At 44.6% G+C, this 12,612-nt stretch overlaps 1 protein-coding gene across 1 annotated transcript in view; it reads right to left on the bottom strand.

Annotated features, from left to right (window-relative positions):
- The window catches only part of LOC112239057 (cGMP-dependent 3',5'-cyclic phosphodiesterase-like), a 118,321-nt gene extending 111,485 nt beyond the window's left edge, over positions 1-6,836 (bottom strand). Inside the window, exon 1 of the mRNA XM_042296570.1 lies at positions 6,702-6,836. Within this exon, the coding sequence (XP_042152504.1) occupies positions 6,702-6,836 (135 nt within the window). The remainder of the gene's footprint in view (positions 1-6,701) is intronic.
- Between the last annotated feature and the right edge of the window lie 5,776 nt (positions 6,837-12,612).

Below are 12,612 nucleotides of genomic sequence, written 5' to 3'. Positions count from 1 at the left end.
AGAGTGTGACGTGAGACAGAATGTGCATGTGATTGTCTGATTGTGTGTTGCTGTGTGTGTGTGTGTGTGTCTGATGTTGTGTGTCGCTGTGTGTGTCTGACGTTGTGTGTCGCTGTGTGTGTCTGACGTTGTGTGTCGCTGTGTGTCTGATGTTGTGTCGCTGTGTGTGTCTGATTGTGTGTGTCTGATGTTGTGTGTCGCTGTGTGTGTGTGATGTTGTGTGTTGCTGTGTGTGTCTGATGTTGTGTGTCGCTGTGTGTGTGTGTGATGTTGTGTGTGTCTGATGTTGTGTGTCGCTGTGTGTGTCTGATGTGTGTGTGTCTGATGTTGTGTGTCGCTGTGTGTGTGTGTCTGATGTTGTGTGTGTGTCTGATGTTGTGTGTCGCTTTGTGTCTGTGATGTTGTGTCGCTGTGTGTGTGTGTGTGATGTTGTGTGTCGCTGTGTGTCTGACATTGTGTGTCGCTGTGTGTGTCTGATGTTGTGTGTCTGATGTTGTGTGTCGCTGTGTGTGTCTGATGTTGTGTGTCACTGTGTGTGTCTGATTGTGTGTGTGTGATGTTGTGTGTCGCTGTGTGTGTCTGATGTTGTGTGTCGCTGTGTGTCTGTGATGTTGTGTGTCGCTGTGTGTGTCTGATGTTGTGTGTCGCTGTGTGTGTGTCACATCTGGTGTCCTGGCAGACCTGTGGTCCTCATCCGTGTCTGACACAGAGAGAGGGCCTCGTCACTGACTCCATTTCCACTGAAGACACAGGTGCTGCAGGGCTGGCTGACACAGAGACAATGTGTGTGTGTGTGTGTGTGTGTGTGTGTGTGTGTGTTGGCTGTCGTCTGCCACCATATATTTTCTGCCAGTTGAGTATAGACTACACGGCCTAAATAATACTGCCAGTTGAGTATAGACTACACGGCCTAAATAATACTGCCAGTTGAGTATAGACTACACGGCCTAAATAATACTGCCAGTTGAGTACAGACTACACTGCCTAAATAATACTGCCAGTTGAGTATAGACTACACTGCCTAAATAATACTGCCACTGTGAAGACAACATACAGCCTACAGTGAAGACAACACACAGCCTACTGTGAAGACAACACACAGTCTACTGTGAAGACAACATACAGCCTACTGTGAAGACAACACAGTCTACTGTGAAGACAACACACAGCCTACTGTGAAGACAACACACAGTCTACTGTGAAGACAACACACAGTCTACTGTGAAGACAACATACAGCCTACTGTGAAGACAACACACTGTGAAGACAACACACAGTCTACTGTGAAGACAACACACTGTGAAGACAACACACAGTCTACTGTGAAGACAACACACAGTCTACTGTGAAGACAACACACGGTGAAGACAACACACAGCCTACTGTGAAGACAACACACTGTGAAGACAACACACAGTCTACTGTGAAGACAACACACTGTGAAGACAACACAGTCTACTGTGAAGACAACACATTGTGAAGACAACACACAGTCTACTGTGAAGACAACACACAGCCTACAGTGAAGACAACACACTGTGAAGACAACACACAGTCTACTGTGAAGACAACACATTGAAGAAGACAACACACAGTCTACTGTGAAGACAACACACAGCCTACTGTGAAGACAACACACAGTCTACTGTGAAGACAACACACTGTGAAGACAACACACAGTCTACTGTGAAGACAACACACTGTGAAGACAACACACAGTCTACTGTGAAGACAACACACAGTCTACTGTGAAGACAACACACAGTCTACTGTGAAGACAACACACTGTGAAGACAACACACAGCCTACTGTGAAGACAACACACAGTGAAGACAACACACTGTGAAGACAACACACAGTGAAGACAACACACTGTGAAGACAACACACTGTGAAGACAACACACTGTGAAGACAACACACTGTGAAGACAACACACAGTCTACTGTGAAGACAACACACTGTGAAGACAACACACAGTCTACTGTGAAGACAACACACAGTGAAGACAACACACTGTGAAGACAACACACAGTCTACTGTGAAGACAACACACAGTGAAGACAACACACTGTGAAGACAACACACAGTGAAGACAACACACTGTGAAGACAACACACAGTGAAGACAACACACTGTGAAGACAACACACAGTGAAGACAACACACTGTGAAGACAACACACAGTGAAGACAACACACTGTGAAGACAACACACTGTGAAGACAACACACTGTGAAGACAACACACTGTGAAGACAACACACAGTCTACTGTGAAGACAACACACAGTCTACTGTAAAGACAACACACTGTGAAGACAACACACAGTCTACTGTGAAGACAACACACAGTCTACTGTGAAGACAACACACAGTCTACTGTGAAGACAACACACAGTCTACTGTGAAGACAACACACAGCCTACTGTGAAGACAACACACAGCCTACTGTGAAGACAACACACAGTCTACTGTGAAGACAACACACAGTCTGCTGTGAAGACAACATACAGCCTACTGTGAAGACAACACACAGTCTACTGTGAAGACAACACACAGTCTACTGTGAAGACAACATACAGTCTACTGTGAAGACAACATGCAGCCTACTGTGAAGACAACACACAGTCTACTGTGAAGACAACACACAGTCTACTGTGAAGACAACACACAGCCTACTGTGAAGACAACACACAGCCTACTGTGAAGACAACACACAGTCTACTGTGAAGACAACACACAGTCTACTGTGAAGACAACACACAGTCTCCTGTGAAGACAACATACAGCCTACTGTGAAGACAACACACAGCCTACTGTGAAGACAGCACACAGTCTACTGTGAAGACAACACACAGCCTACTGTGAAGACAACACACAGCCTACTGTGAAGACAACACACAGCCTACTGTGAAGACAACACACAGTCTACTGTGAAGACAACACACAGCCTACTGTGAAGACAACACACAGTCTACTGTGAAGACAACACACTGTGAAGACAACATACAGTCTATCCATATGGATATTCTCCCCTTCAGAGTTTACACAACACGTAACGTCAGGTGGAAAGACCTTAAGAAACTCCCCCCTGGTCAAAACCATAGTCCCCACAAGCAGGGGTGCTGATACGTTTACAATGAGCTCCAAAAGTATTGGGAAAGTGAAGTGATACAATGACTATGAGGTTAAAGTGCAGACTGTCAGCTTTAATTTGAGGGTATTTTCATTCATACCAGGTGAACTGTTAAGAAATTACAGCACTTTTTGGTACAAAGTCCCACCATTTTAGGGGACCAAAGATATTGGAGGGAGGGAGGGAGGGAGGGAGGGAGGGAGGGAGGGGGAGGGGAGGGAGGGGAGGGAGGGAGGGAGGGAGGGGAGGGGAGGGAGGGAGGGAGGGAGGGAGGGGAGGGAGGGAGGGAGGGAGGGGAGGGAGGGAGGGAGGGAGGGAGGGGAGGGAGGGAGGGAGGGAGGGAGGGAGGGAGGGAGGGAGGGAGGGAGGGAGGGAGGGAGGGAGGGAGGGAGGGAGGGGAGGGAGGGGAGGGAGGGAGGGAGGGAGGGAGGGGAGGGAGGGAGGGAGGGAGGGAGGGAGGGAGGGGTAGGGAGGGAGGGGGGAGGGAGGGGAGGGAGGGGGGAGGGAGGGAGGGGAGGGGAGGGAGGGAGGGAGGGAGGGAGGGAGGGAGGGAGGGAGGGAGGGAGGGAGGGAGTGAGTGAGTGAGTGAGTGAGTGAGTGAGTGAGTGAGTGAGTGAGTGAGTGAGTGAGGGAGTGAGGGAGGGAGGGAGGGAGGGAGGGAGGGAGGGAAATGGAAGAAGAGAAGAGGGAGGGTCAAACATCTAACTATACTGAACAACAATATAAATGCAACAATTTCAAATATGTTTCTGAGTTACAATTCATAACGAAATCAGTCAATGGAAATAAATAAATTAGGCCCTAATCTATGGATTTCTCATTACTGGGCAGGGGTGCTGGGCCTGGGAGGGCGTAGGCCCACTCACATCGGAGCCAGGCCCACCCACTGGGGACCCAGGTCCTAGCCAATCAGAATTCGTTTTTCCCTCAGCACCCTTGAGGGAGTCACAGCTGTGTCATGGAACAGTCCTCTACCACAGAGCTGAGACCCTGGAACGTGTGTGTGGTGCTTACCATCTCTGACCAAGGGTCACTGCTCATAATCTTGGAAGTCAACTTTTGAGAACGTTGCGCACACACACACACACACACGCACACGCACACACACGCACACGACCACCGCAAACACACTACACACACTCTAAAGAGTCTATGAAGTCACATTAATCTACCATGAAGTGTGTGTAAATGTGTGTGTACAGGTAACATAGGAGAGTCAAAGGGACTCTTAGGAGGAGGATCGTTTCAGACTGCCTGGTTTACAGTACACCTCTATCTGACTCTGTGTATATATCTATCCACTAAGTGTTATGTGATAAGGTGCAGTGTGTATATATCCATCCACTATTAGTTTTAGGGTTAGGGTTAGAATTAGGTTTAGGGTTAGGAGCTAGGTTTAGGAGCTAGGGTTAGCTTTAGGGTTAGGGTTAGAATTAGGTTTAGGTTTAGGGTTAGGAGCTAGGGTTAGCTTTAGGGTTAGGGTTAGAATTAGGTTTAGGTTTAGGGTTAGGAGCTAGGTTTAGGAGCTAGGGTTAGCTTTAGGGTTAGGGTTAGAATTAGGTTTAGGTTTAGGGTTAGGAGCTAGGTTTAGGAGCTAGGGTTAGTTTTAGGGTTAGGGTTAGAATTAGGTTTAGGTTTAGGGTTAGGAGCTAGGTTTAGGAGCTAGGGTTAGTTTTAGGGTTAGGGTTAGAATTAGGTTTAGGTTTAGGGTTAAGAGCTAGGTTTAGGAGCTAGGGTTAGTTTTAGGTTAGAATTAGGTTTAGGTTTAGGGTTAGGAGCTAGGTTTAGGAGCTAGGTTAGTTTTAGGGTTAATGTTAAGGTCAGGTTTTGGGGTTAGTGAAAATAGGACGTGTGTGTGTGTGTGTGTGTGTGTGTGTGTGTGTGTGTGTGTGTGTGTGTGTGTGTGTGTGTGTGTGTGTGTGTGTGTGTGTGTGTGTGTGTGTGTGTGTGTGTGTGTGTTCAGAGGTTCACATGGCTGCCTGCTGATTGAAGAGAATGAATTAGAGGATCATATCAGACCACACTGTTTATCCTGCGCTAAAATACGTCCATAGCAGACACACTCACACACAGAGATAGAGAGAGAGACTAACTCAGACAGAGATGAGGGAGTGGTTCTCCACCTTCCTCACTATCCAGGTGAGAGGACACATACTGTCACACTAGTTATTATGATTCACTGTTCTGTCTGTCACACTGTTCTGTCTGTCACACATTTCTGTCTGCCACACTGTTCTGTCTGTCACACTGCTCTGTCTGTCACACTGTTCTGTCTGTCACACTGCTCTGTCTGTCACACTGTTCTGTCTGCCACACTGTTCTGTCTGCCACACTGTTCTGCCTGTCACACTGTTCTGTCTGTCACACTAATAATTAGGATCCAGAGTTGAGATCCCCATCCCTTCTCTCTCAATCCAATTTCAATTTAAGGGGCTTTATTGGCATGGGAAACATATGTTAACATTGCCAAAGTAAGTCAAATATATTATAAACAAAAGTTAAATAAACAATACAAAATGTACAGTAAACATTACACGCACAAAAGTTCCAAAACAATAAAGACATTTTTAAATGTCATATTATGCCTATGTACAGTGTTGTAATGATGTGCAAATAGTTAAAGTGCAAAAGGAAAAATGAATTAACAATTATAGGTTGTAATTACATTTTGTTTGTTCTTCACCGGTTGCACTTTTCTTATGGCAAATCTTGCTGCTGTGATGGCACACTGGTATTTCACCCAGTAGATATGGGAGTTTATCAAAATTGGACTTGTTTTCAAATTCTTTGTGGGTCTGTGTAATCTGAGGGAAATATGTGTCTCTAATATGGTCATAAGATGCACTTTTGCTATTGACCAAATACTTATTTTCCACCATAATTTGCAAATAAATTCATTAAAAATCCTACAATGTGATTTTCTGGATTTTTTTTCTAATTTTGTCTGTCATAGTTGAAGTGTACCTATGATGAAAATTACAGGCCTCTCTCATCTTTTTAAGTGGGAGAACTTGCACAATTGGTGGCTGACTAAATACTTTTTTGCCCCACTGTACATATGAGATGAGTAATGTAGGGTATGTAAACATTATATAACGTGGCATTGTTTACAGTGACTAGTGATACATTTATTTCATCCAATTTTTTATTATTAAAGTGGGTAGAGATTTGAGTCAGTATGTTGGCAGCAGCTTCTCTGAGTTAGTGATGGCTGTTTTTGCTGGTTATGTTGTTGTAGTCGTGTCTAGGGGGGCGTATGGGGGAGGGAATACTGTTACCTCCAGGTAGGTGTTTGTCCCCCTGCGTGCTGAGGTTGTCAGGTTCTTGTCCGGTTCTGGCATTTAGGTCGCCACAGACTAGTAAATGTCCCTGGGCCTTTTTAATTATTTTTTAAAATGTATTCTTTATTTAACTAGGCAAGTCAGTTAAGAACAAATTCTTATTTACAATGACGGACAGATTCTCATTTACATTGACGGCCTACCCCAGCTAAACCTGGCCGTGGGATTCCCAATCACGGCCGGTTGTGATACAGCCTGGAATCGAACCAGAGTGTCTGTAGTGACACCTTAATCACTGAGATGTATTGCCTTAGACCACTGCGCCACTCGGGAGCCTGAGTGCCAGACACGATCACCAGGATGGAACACAGGCACATCACTGCGGTGGTGATCCGCCTGCTCCTTCTGGTGACGGACGGCATGCTGGAGCCTCACATGAGCTTCACTCCAAACCTCTGCACGCCGGAACCATTCGTCCACCGCAGGGGCTTCGGTCTGGCTCGGAGACTATGGAGCCCGGCTGATAACCCAGGTCCGGCTGATAACCCAGGTCCGGCTGATAACCCAGGCCCGGCTGATAACCCAGGTCCGGCTGATAACCCAGGCCCGGCTGATAACCCAGGCCCGGCTGATAACCCAGGCCCGGCTGATAACCCAGGTCCGGCTGATAATCCAGGACACACTGGAAGAGAGTAAGCCCGATGGAGTGGTGACGTAAAGAATTCAGGGGGTATTCTACTCAGGAAAGGAATCGAGCCCACTCCCCCTTCCAGTCCTGGCAGTGGCTCCTCAGGAACCTCCCCAGCTCCTGGTTCATCCTCTCCACCTGCCCATCGGACTGAGGCTGGTACCATGAAGTGAGGCTGACCGTGACCCCCAGTTTCTCCATGAACGCCCTCCATACCTCTGACATGAATTGAGGCCCACGGTCGGAGACGATGTCCTCCGGAAGGCCATAGTGCCAGAAGACCTGCTGGAACAGTGCCTCAGTGAACTGGAGAGATGTGGGGAGACCAGAGAGAGGGATAAACTGGCATTCGGGTGACCAGTCCGTGATTTTCATCCTTGATCATGAGATGGTGGGGTTAAGGCGTAGGAGCCATGGGAACCCGAGGTGGATCTTGTGAGCTGGTGCACTAGTGATGAGGAAGGGAATATTCTCCTGATGAATGGACTCCACGGTGAGGGTGAGTGGCGTGGTGATGTGTGTAATGGAGGCATGGTTCTGGTCAATAAAGTTCCCCGCAGCTCAGGCTCAGATACAGAGACGTCACTGAGGGAGGGAGAGAAGCGATGAGGGTATTGACGCTCCCGAAGTAGGTTATCCAAATGGATGGCCATCGCGATGAGTGCGTCCAAGGAGAGGTTGTCATCGCGACATACCGGTTCCGTCTGGACCTCCTCATTCCATCCGCTGGATGCTGTTACAGTCTGGAAGGTGAGCGCGTACTCGGCAGCTGTCTGGTCATCCTGCTGTAGTTGGAATAAGCGCTCACTCCCCTTTCTGCCCTCCGGTGGATGATCAAAGATACAGAGCCATGAACCCTCATACGAATCCAGCTCCTCAGATGGCCGTAGCCCACTCCAACGCCCGCCCAGTAAGCAGAGAAGTAACTGTGGAAACCTTGGACCTCTCAGTGGTGGGAGCACTGGAAGTAGGAAGTAGGAAGCCAGACCATTTAGATGGGGTTCAATCATAATTATCTGGGAGGGACAGACAGGCATCGCTGACCTGGGTGGACTGCTGAATGGACTGGTGTGCTGGCTCACTGGGTCGACTGGTGGTCAGAGTATTGTCCGCTAGTTGAAGACAACGCCACGCGGGTATGCTCGAAACTCTTCCGTAGCCTTCCCCAGTTGCGGTCGTGGTGACGAAGAAGGTATCTCTGTTTGTCGACCGTCTGGGGGATGTCCTGATTTCCTGCTGCATCCATTTGTTGAGGCAGTATTCTGCAAAGTAGATGCTGAGAGTCAGAAAGCAAGTGCAGGTGGTGAGTTAAATTATAAACGGAACACAGAACAATACAAGAACCATGAGTAGCGTATAGACATGAAACACATAGTCAATACTGCGTGGGGAATGGCACTAAGGAAGTGACAGATATAGGGGAGGTAATCAGTGAAGTGTTGGAGTCGAACACCGGAGGGGAGGAGTAGGAGTAGACATGGGCTCAAAGGGTTTTCACACGTCTGACTTCACACTTCAGTGCTAATTGAAGGTCCCGCCAGGTCTCTCTCTCTCTCTCTCTCAATTCAATTCAATTCAATTCAATTCAAGGGCTTTATTGGCATGGGAAACATGTGTTAACATTGCCAAAGCATGTGAGGTAGACAACATACAAAGTGAATATATAAAGTGAAAAACAACAAAAATTAACAGTAAACATTACACATACAGAAGTTTCAAAACAGTAAAGACATTACAAATGTCATATTATATATATATATACAGTGTTTTAACAATGTACAAATGGTTAAAGGACACAAGATAAAATAAATAAGCATAAATATGGGTGTATTTACAATGGTGTTTGTTCTTCACTGGTTGCCCTTTTCTCGTGGCAACAGGTCACAAATCTTGCTGCTGTGATGGCACACTGTGGAATTTCACCCAGTAGATATGGGAGTTTTTCAAAATTGGATTTGTTTTCGAATTCTTTGTGGATCTGTGTAATCTGAGGGAAATATGTCTCTCTAATATGGTCATACATTGGGCAAGGGGTTAGGAAGTGCAGCTCAGTTTCCACCTCATTTTGTGGGCAGTGAGCACATAGCCTGTCTTCTCTTGAGAGCCATGTCTGCCTACGGCGGCCTTTCTCAATAGCAAGGCTATGCTCACTGAGTCTGTACATCTCTCTCTCTCTCTCTATCATCTCCCCTCTCTCTCTCTCTCTCTCTGTCTGTCTGTCTGTCTCTCTCTGTCTCTGTCTCTCTGTCTCTCTCTCTCTCTATCCTCTCTCAATTCAATTCAATTCAATTCAATTCAAGGGCTTTATTGGCATGGGAAACATGTGTTAACATTGCCAAAGCAAGTGAGGTAGACAACATACAAAGTGAATATATAAAGTGAAAAACAACAAAAATTAACAGTAAACATTACACATACAGAAGTTTCAAAACAGTAAAGACATTACAAATGTCATATTATATATATATACAGTGTTCTAACAATGTACAAATGGCTAAAGGACACAAGATAAAATAAATAAGCATAAATATGGGTTGTATTTACAATGGTGTTTGTTCTTCACTGGTTGCCCTTTTCTCGTGGCAACAGGTCACAAATCTTGCTGCTGTGATGGCACACTGTGGAATTTCACCCAGTAGATATGGGAGTTTTTCAAAATTGGATTTGTTTTCAAATTCTTTGTGGATCTGTGTAATCTGAGGGAAATATGTCTCTCTAATATGGTCATACATTGGGCAGGAGGTTAGGAAGTGCAGTTCTCTCTCTATCTCTCTCTATCCTCTCTCTCTCTCTCTATCATCTCTCTCTCTCTCTCTCTCTCTCTCTCTCTCTCTCTCTCTCTCTCCTCTTTCTCTCTCTCAATTCAATTCAATTCAAGGGGCTTTATTGGTATGGGAAACGTGTTAACATTGCCAAAGCAAGTGAGGTAGATAATATATAAAGTGAATATAGAAAGTGAAATAAACACTAAAAATTAACAGTAAACATTACACATACAGAAGTTTCAAAACAATAAAGACAATCCAAATGTCATATTATATATATATACAGTGTTTTAACAATGTACAAATGGTTAAAGGACACAAGATAAAATAAATAAGCATAAATATGGGTGTATTTACAATGGTGTTTGTTCTTCACTGGTTGCCCTTTTCTCGTGGCAACAGGTCACAAATCTTGCTGCTGTGATGGCACACTGTGGAATTTCACCCAGTAGATATGGGAGTTTTTCAAAATTGGATTTGTTTTCGAATTCTTTGTGGATCTGTGTAATCTGAGGGAAATATGTCTCTCTAATATGGTCATACATTGGGCAAGGGGTTAGGAAGTGCAGCTCAGTTTCCACCTCATTTTGTGGGCAGTGAGCACATAGCCTGTCTTCTCTTGAGAGCCATGTCTGCCTACGGCGGCCTTTCTCAATAGCAAGGCTATGCTCACTGAGTCTGTACATCTCTCTCTCTCTCTCTATCATCTCCCTCTCTCTCTCTCTCTCTCTCTGTCTGTCTGTCTGTCTCTCTCTGTCTCTGTCTCTCTGTCTCTCTCTCTCTCTATCCTCTCTCAATTCAATTCAATTCAATTCAATTCAAGGGCTTTATTGGCATGGGAAACATGTGTTAACATTGCCAAAGCAAGTGAGGTAGACAACATACAAAGTGAATATATAAAGTGAAAAACAACAAAAATTAACAGTAAACATTACACATACAGAAGTTTCAAAACAGTAAAGACATTACAAATGTCATATTATATATATATACAGTGTTCTAACAATGTACAAATGGCTAAAGGACACAAGATAAAATAAATAAGCATAAATATGGGTTGTATTTACAATGGTGTTTGTTCTTCACTGGTTGCCCTTTTCTCGTGGCAACAGGTCACAAATCTTGCTGCTGTGATGGCACACTGTGGAATTTCACCCAGTAGATATGGGAGTTTTTCAAAATTGGATTTGTTTTCAAATTCTTTGTGGATCTGTGTAATCTGAGGGAAATATGTCTCTCTAATATGGTCATACATTGGGCAGGAGGTTAGGAAGTGCAGTTCTCTCTCTATCTCTCTCTATCCTCTCTCTCTCTCTCTATCATCTCTCTCTCTCTCTCTCTCTCTCTCTCTCTCTCTCTCTCTCTTTCTCTCTCTCAATTCAATTCAATTCAAGGGGCTTTATTGGTATGGGAAACGTGTTAACATTGCCAAAGCAAGTGAGGTAGATAATATATAAAGTGAATATAGAAAGTGAAATAAACACTAAAAATTAACAGTAAACATTACACATACAGAAGTTTCAAAACAATAAAGACAATCCAAATGTCATATTATATATATATACAGTGTTTTAACAATGTACAAATGGTTAAAGGACACAAGATAAAATAAATAAGCATAAATATGGGTGTATTTACAATGGTGTTTGTTCTTCACTGGTTGCCCTTTTCTCGTGGCAACAGGTCACAAATCTTGCTGCTGTGATGGCACACTGTGGAATTTCACCCAGTAGATATGGGAGTTTTTCAAAATTGGATTTGTTTTCGAATTCTTTGTGGATCTGTGTAATCTGAGGGAAATATGTCTCTCTAATATGGTCATACATTGGGCAAGGGGTTAGGAAGTGCAGCTCAGTTTCCACCTCATTTTGTGGGCAGTGAGCACATAGCCTGTCTTCTCTTGAGAGCCATGTCTGCCTACGGCGGCCTTTCTCAATAGCAAGGCTATGCTCACTGAGTCTGTACATCTCTCTCTCTCTCTCTATCATCTCCCTCTCTCTCTCTCTCTCTCTCTGTCTGTCTGTCTGTCTCTCTCTGTCTCTGTCTCTCTGTCTCTCTCTCTCTCTATCCTCTCTCAATTCAATTCAATTCAATTCAAGGGCTTTATTGGCATGGGAAACGTGTTAACATTGCCAAAGCAAGTGAGGTAGACAACATACAAAGTGAATATATAAAGTGAAAAACAACAAAAATTAACAGTAAACATTACACATACAGAAGTTTCAAAACAGTAAAGACATTACAAATGTCATATTATATATATATACAGTGTTCTAACAATGTACAAATGGCTAAAGGACACAAGATAAAATAAATAAGCATAAATATGGGTTGTATTTACAATGGTGTTTGTTCTTCACTGGTTGCCCTTTTCTCGTGGCAACAGGTCACAAATCTTGCTGCTGTGATGGCACACTGTGGAATTTCACCCAGTAGATATGGGAGTTTTTCAAAATTGGATTTGTTTTCGAATATTTTGTGGATCTGTGTAATCTGAGGGAAATATGTGTCTCTAATATGGTCATACATTGGGCAGGAGGTTAGGAAGTGCAGCTCAGTTTCCACCTCATTTTGTGGGCAGTGTGCACATAGCCTGTCTTCTCTTGAGAGCCATGTCTGCCTACGGCGGTCTTTCTCAATAGTAAGGCTATGCTCACTGAGTCTGTACATAGTCAAAGCTATGCTCAGGGGACTCTTCTCCAGGTTCATCTCTCTGTAGGTGATGACTTTGTTATGGAAGGTTTG

The sequence above is a fragment of the Oncorhynchus tshawytscha genome, linkage group LG14 (assembly GCF_018296145.1).
Source record: "Oncorhynchus tshawytscha isolate Ot180627B linkage group LG14, Otsh_v2.0, whole genome shotgun sequence".
In the NCBI taxonomy this organism is placed as follows: domain Eukaryota; kingdom Metazoa; phylum Chordata; class Actinopteri; order Salmoniformes; family Salmonidae; genus Oncorhynchus; species Oncorhynchus tshawytscha.
Note: the sequence above shows the minus strand (reverse complement) of the source record. Positions and strands in the feature narration are given on the sequence as shown.